General features: G+C 38.6%; 1 protein-coding gene across 2 annotated transcripts in view; it reads right to left on the bottom strand.

Moving 5' to 3' along the window:
• The window catches only part of LOC137969960 (diphthine methyltransferase-like), a 36026-nt gene that overhangs the window by 21828 nt on the left and 6698 nt on the right, over positions 1-7500 (bottom strand). For both annotated transcript variants that reach the window (XM_068816384.1, XM_068816383.1), the window contains exons 5-7: positions 6359-6519; positions 4971-5043; positions 3269-3334 (exon numbers count right to left, since the gene is read on the bottom strand). In XM_068816384.1, coding sequence (XP_068672485.1) covers positions 3269-3334; positions 4971-5043; positions 6359-6519 — 300 coding nt within the window. The remainder of the gene's footprint in view (positions 1-3268; positions 3335-4970; positions 5044-6358; positions 6520-7500) is intronic.

Genomic DNA, 7500 nt, shown 5'->3' with positions numbered 1-7500 from the left:
TCACGATTCACGATGCAAGACAAAAGAAATTAACGTTTCACGAGAAATAAAAGGGTCCGATCACGGCTCACGAAAATACCATATACCCCCCTCTAAAGAGGCAAGCTCCGGGAAGGACGAAGTTTTTAGAGTATTGACATAGTGGTACCCAGCAAAACAAGTGAAAGCCAACCATCTTCAAAGTGGCTTTTAGACCTAAATACTGTAGATCAGCGGGGCTTAGCTTGGAAACGCTATTTCTTGTTAAACTAAAGCTCTAATTCTGCCTGACTTCATTCTTTTTACAGCGGTAAGATTGCCATATTAAGATGGGATATTGGGCCGTGTAATTGTTACGAAATGTCCAATGTCATTTTGAGGGACGGCCGTGAGTATTGACCGCAGCTCGATCTGATGTGATTGTGAATCTTTCATGCCTCGACATCGGGTTCGTATCGCAATGCCCGCATGGCCAAATGAAAGGGATGACCTTAGACAGCAGTGACCAGAACCAGGTTGCTGACCAGCGGTTTTCGTTAAAACAATGGTTTGCTAGGGGTGCGCAGTCTCGCGGGCTCAGAAAACCTGGTTGTGGTCATTGTTATTTAAGGTTTTTCAAATGAAAGCGGTAAAAATTCCCCATATTCCGACGCGCTTTGCAGTTGTGCGTTTTGCTTGTCGGCCGTTTTCTTCGCTGTTTTTTTTAAACGTAAGTGAAGTTGCGTTGATTTATTCTAAGTATCACTTGCAAATACGGCTAAAGCGTCTTATCAGATTATCAGAAAGCTGCGTAGTGGTGTGTTTTGTAGGAAACAGACACTGCGATTCCGCGCGTGGCAATTCGTGCCGGCAACGATGCCGAGTTGTGATTTGTCAACTCAGCTGCTTTTCACAGGAGATTCAAGAAAGCACCCCACAAGTCCCTAAATATTTCTGGCCAATCAGTACAATAAAAATATATTATTTTACTAGACATGGAACGCACTTTACTAATCCATGATTACTACTAGTTTAAACTTATTGTATAGGCAACTTGGTCCGAGATGAAAAGGAGAATTCTGATTGGTTCTTTGAGCGGTCCGAATTTTGCAATAAGGACCGCTAAGATGAACCGTTCACGAAGCAGCATTTATAGGTTGCTAAACTGTTCCCATTTTCTGTTTCCACTTTCTTGAACATAAAAAGAAATATGAGACAATTTTTTTTTCTTTAGTCATGTCGGAGTTCAAGTACGAATTTTACTTTCCAGAACCGTTAACAGAAGCAGGCGAAGAGGCAAGGCTCAAGGAATAGAAAACCCTGCGCAAGAGAGCCTATATAATAAGGTCTTAGCCAGTTAATCAGGGAACCAACACGTGTCACTTCAGTTTCTTATCGCCCTAATCGATTTATGTATGACAAGCTATCCAGAGAAGGTTACAAAATCGGGTGTCATTCACCATGGTATATTAGTGAACATTCTCTTGTTTTCTTAATTTAACACGTAAAGCCTATTACGACCCTAATGGTCCTCGCACGATTGAGACACGGCAATTAAAGCACATCGGCAGAAACAAGTTCTTAAGTGATCTCAACCAAATGCCATGGGCCAATGTCGACTTGTCCTCTGACCCATGGAATGGAAAGAAGTGTTTCTCAGCTGCGTTGATAAACTGAAAAACACGCACGACTAAAGATGAAAAGAGTCCGTAAAAAGCGATGCCCGTGGATTACTGGTGATCTACTCTGTAAAACCAGAAGAAGAGATTTGCTTAAAAAGAGGGAACCCATTACATTACCGGCCAAAACGTTAAGGGAACTCAAACAAGCCTTGATCCCTGAACTAAGTAACCTAAGCTGCTGGCTGAACGCCAACAAGCTTACTTTAATTGTTGCCAAAACTGAGTTAACGATAATTGGGTCAAGGCAGAGCTTCTTTCCAAATGAAGACTTTGAAATAAGAATTGACGATCAAATCGTCAAGAAGGTTGAACAAACCAAATCCTTGGGTGTTACCATAGATGCTCAAGTTTCTTGGTGCAAACACGTTAAAGAAATATGCAAGAGAAAGTATCTATAGGTGCCCTCAAACGTTTGCGACCCTTTATTCCGAAAGAAACTGCCATTCAAATGTATAACTCTCTGATTGTGCCATATTTCGATTATTGTAGCCCGGTTTGGGACTGTTTGAGAGGCTACTTGAGTGATAAGCTCCAAAAATTGTAGAATCGCGCAGCTAAAGTAATTACAAAATTGCCTTTTGATACGAACTCGAACCACCTCCTAACCACCCTTAGCTGGGAGAGGCTATCAATTCGACGAAAGAAACGGAAAGCCTTAATGATGTACAAGACGTAACTTTGATGTACATGCCCCGAACTAGACTTGCCACGAGTCGACCTCACGATAACCCCAGAAGAAAATGTTTCGGCGAGCGAATCGTGATTTTTCGTACGCGAAGTGAATGAGCGAGCGACGTATCTAGACGAAGGACTTTTCGAAAGTCTAGCCCCGGACTATCTTCTACGTCTTTTCGCTCAGTATTATTGTAATTACAACCTGAGCAACTCTGAGGGAAACCTGTCCTCGCCAAAACCGAGAACTAATTATTTAAAGCGAAGCTTCTCCTATAACGGGGCCACATAATGGAATAACTTGCCCAATAGCTTAAAAATGTCGGATCTGTTGATCAGTTTAAGCAACACCTGAAGAAGGTATCCAGTATATCGGATTCCCTCACGGCAGTTTTAGTTTTTAACCTGCTACTGCAGTCATAAGTAAACAGGTGAGGCGGAAAGAAGCGATTCCTATTTAGTAGAAACTCCGGGTTCAAATCAAATCCATGGATACGATTTTTCTTCTCTGCCTCCATTGTCGTTTCTCAATGGAGGCAGAAAAGAGAGACCCAGAGAACGAGGTTGAAAAATTCCCTTCGTCACTGGCCTGCTATTCCCAGTCTCCTTACTGGCGCAGTTTTGTACCCCACCGGAAGTGAAAATTCGAAGGCTAAAAGGTATCATACAACAAAAACGGTGATCTTTTGGTTGTTTCTATCTCAAAAACCATGATGTTTCGATTGAGTAAAAGAAATAAAGAAAAACCTGTTTTGCAAGCACTGATTTCTATGTGTGCATTTCTGTTAGTAAAATATAAATATTACAAAAAAATACTATAAAACCTGAAAAACGATTTCTCCAGTGGATAGCGTTATCCACCCTTCGAACAACTGAGACCAGTCTCGACTTTTAACCGTTGAAAGTAGAGTTATGAGTAAAGAGGTTAAAGCTTTGCAGAGACAGAATAGACTCACCTTCCAGATGCCATGATATATTCATGCCTCACATTACATTGAATACTGCTGACACCCATTTCATGTCTGGGGAAAGAAAAATTAGTACCATTAAGGCTTTATCGAACCACCATTTACTGAAATACACCACCGCCACCTCCACCCTCGCATGCTAGTTGGCAAATGAGATTTTTCGCTGTTGACCAAGCCAAACCATAAGAAGCTTTTGTTTTGAGAAGTCTTTATAAGTGCTGATTGGTACTTTCGTTGTCCACTCTTAATATCAAATGCAGCAGGTACAAAACTCAGGTTGACCACAGGTCATTGTTTTACCAATACAGAAAGAATCCTAATCATTCATTAAAGCTAACCTTAAGCCTAATTAGACCTAAACAAGAGTTTTTAAGCCTACTTATGTTAGCAATGGTAAATACATGTAGTTGGGGACTTGTTTCTGTACTGGGAAAACAGAGATCTGTGACCTGTGTTTTGTACCTGGCCTATCAAAAGCCATTATTTGAGTACATCTACCAACAGCTTTTTTTGATTATTTGCAGTCTCCCAGATTAATAGAGCACTTGTGCTTAGAATTTTGAGCCATCATCATCACCACTAAATAATCATTGTCATCACATCATCAATATTTCTAGTACCGCAATACCAGAGTAATGCCTCGTGTGAAATGCAACATAATTTTGCATACAATAATAATTATTTATGTCAATCTCACCGTAGAAAAGTAACTAAGCAAATTAATATTTATAATAAAGTAAAAGGTGAGTGTTACGTGGGTTTTAGAATGTGGAAAGAGCACTTTAACATGACAAACGAATCAACTCAAGTGGAAAGAAAGAAATGGCTCATGTAGTGCCCAATCTCGACTCCAGATCTCTGCTCTTTTGTGCATGACTGAGGAAGAGAAGAGCTCTGGGGATTCCCCTGAAACAAAGTGTCTTCTCTTTGGTTTTTGTGAAGAACAATGAAAAGTGTCTCTGATTGGTGCATTCATGTTAGCACAAGGAGTGAGCAGGCGCCCTAAGGTTCAAATAGCCAATTTTTGGCTAAAGAACCCTACTGTCCTTGTTCATAATAATAATTTTATTCTCCTACATAGAGTTCCCCAGAGCCGTGGGTTGTACACAGACATACAATCCAAGACTCTGGTGACGAGAATGGCGTAGTGACCTCAAAGGGCTAGGTAACGCTATTTTAGGTAATTTTGTTAATTATGAACTCTAAACGTCAAATTGGCAGAGCAAGAGTCTTTCATTTGCATAACTACAGCCACATAACTACTGAGGATGATTTTCCAGCTGTGTAAAAGACATTTTGATATAAACTGATATAAATTTGAAAAAAGGTGGGCCGACGTTTTTCAAATTTACCGATATCAATCCATTTCAATCCTCTCCAGTTTTGTCCATTCATGTCCCTTCTTGGCTTCCCGGTGTTTTGTTAGAGTTCTTCTATAGTTTTGAACAGTTATTTTGATATTTTAGTTAATTCTATGACCATTCGATCAGTGCTAAAATTGCCTAAAATTGCATGACCTAACCCCTTTAATGATGTGGCTTTGACTTTTCCTTAGAGGTTATTTCATAGCAAGGATTTTAACCAATAATATTGAAAAACAATAAAAACGATTTTCAAATAATTTGAAAGATCATTGCAGTCAAGAATCTGAGTGTGACTTCTTTTATTTGATTTATACACATGCAGCTACCTTTTACTGGTAAATATGGGCTTCTGGCAGTCTGTTCTGGTATCCCATCCTCGCAAAAAGCAGTCATCCCCACCTAAAATACCACAAGCATTACTTTTTTGATATTGCCAATTTATGCATTGACAGCATGGTTTAGAAGATTCACTACCATTTTCATAACATACGCATATTTCCATGGTTTTGTCTCAATGAACAAACAGCAACCATATTTGACGGAATTAGAAGGAAAGACAATAATAATATTGAGCAAACATGTTTTAAAGAGTTCAAACTGAAGAAGACACTTGTAACTGCATTACTGCTATGGGTAATTTTATATTCCATCTCGGATGTGTTTTCCTTGCTCTGATTTGCTGACTCAGTCTTGGTTATCAGCTCATATAGTTCTTGTAGCACTCATTTGTAAAATTAAAACAACTTCCAGTTGTTGTGTAAAATGGAAAGAGTTCAGAACAAATTGATGAAATTCAAGATAAATATTCCCTTGAAAATGACGTACATGTACTATCCAGATTTTTGTCAAACTTGGCACAATATTATTGATATTCATGCACAGGACATTCAAAACAGAGCAAAAAAAATATGGGGTCACCTTGCTTGTTTTCGTGCTGCATGTCCTTTATTGTAAGTGTTTTTTACAGAATTTTGCGAGAAGCATTCGAAACTTAATCAAACGCATAAATTGTTGTTATAAATATACCTAAAGCCTCCGAATATATTACTGAAAACTTGAACCTACTTGTTTGTCTGGGCTAAAATCTTTCAGTAAAGTGTTTTCAAATTGCTCAATCTTGCAAAGCAATGCAAGCAAATTGGACCACTTCATCATCATCTCACACTCTCAGTGTCTGGCTCCAAATGCAGTTTCACAGCATTTACATGATTGTATATAAATACTACAATAATTCTACTATAATACTTTTTTTCTCCTGGAAATATGTTTTCAATGTACCTATTATGAGTACATAATTAACACCATTAAAAGGGCGGGGTCACCGTGATAATTTAGGAGAAAATAGCCAGTCCTTGACAAATTAAGCTGGGCGTCAATAAAAATCTGCCATTTTATTAATTTGCACAAGCTAAATGCACACACCAGTAAAGCAAGAAATTATGCACAGTAGGGTTGTGCAATGCAAAACCAGGGAATCACCTTCATAAAAAGTCAGGTTGGCTATTTACAGTATTATATCCAGTATGCACACATGGAATAATAATTACTGGTATTCATTTTTAGAGTTGATATGTAACTGTATGCGACAAAGAAATTGGTAATAGGTTCTAAAAGAATAGAAAGCTACAAACTAACTACATAAATTAATGGCAAATTACAATGTTCAGTAACTAAAGTAAGGTGGTGTACAGAATTACAAAATTAAAAAGCTCACCTGAATACACTACTGCTGAATTCCAAGCATCAAAAGCTGTGATCCAAGCCTCATACTGGTGTCCCTTCCATTGCAAAATTTGTTGAAGGTTGTAAGCACCTTCATAAAATTGACATATGCTGATCTGGCCTGCTGAGTCACTGATTGTAGCCTGACTAAAGCTGACAAAAAGAATACATTATTAGTTTTTTTATCTATTCATAATTATTATTCAAAACGATCGATTAGCTACCTTTTGTGAATTACAATAGGCCATTAGGGTCTTTGTTTTTTCCACACACCCAGGCTGGTATGTGGAAAAGAAAGACCACTGCAAAAATGTAAAATGACAAATGGAGAGTAGCCAAACAGCCTCCCTGTTGTTTGCTGTGGCAGATGAGTCATTTCAGGCAAATTACCCCAACGTCTTCGTTTTCCACACATCCAGGCCGGTATGAAGAAAACAAGGACCAAAAACGAAGACACCCACAAAAAAATACAATGATGAACATAGATTAGCCAATTAACACAACATCCTTGTTGTTTGAAGTTGCAACGAGTCATTTCAGGCTAATTATCGCAGCTCATACACACGACATGTCCTGAGCAGAGAGTAGTAGTGTACTGGCATATTTACCAGTACTTCAAATTAATAGTAACTATAAATGCAAACATTTGGGTGGATACAAAACAAAGACTGAAGTTCGAGAAAATCATCTTGAAAATGATTCACTTGAAACAAAATACTCAGACAAGAGGAAACAAGAAACTTCAACATTTCGGCAGCGTAGTGTGGAAAAAAGAGTAGCACAATGGTTATTCCACAAATGATCCTGCACCAATTCCACTTCAAACCAAAGGGGAAATATGGGATTGGGCACAGTTCAGCCTTTTCCACCAACACCACGGTCAGCTTTATCATACCCAGAAATGTACCACTCCAATTCACTAAACATTTTGTATTGTGAAGCATAATAATTGCATGGCTTTTTATAATATCTTAAATCGATCTATGACAGAGGTGAAAAGATGTGACACTTTCCCCAAAAAGCGAGAACTTCCAAACACTTTATTTTAGTAACTTTTCCCTCTTCCCTTTTACTGTAGATGCATTTTGCAGCATTTCCTCTTACCCCTGAGGATGCAATCTTTCACAAGCTTTT

Source organism: Montipora foliosa, chromosome 9, assembly GCF_036669935.1.
Source record: "Montipora foliosa isolate CH-2021 chromosome 9, ASM3666993v2, whole genome shotgun sequence".
Taxonomy (NCBI): domain Eukaryota; kingdom Metazoa; phylum Cnidaria; class Anthozoa; order Scleractinia; family Acroporidae; genus Montipora; species Montipora foliosa.
Note: the sequence above shows the minus strand (reverse complement) of the source record. Positions and strands in the feature narration are given on the sequence as shown.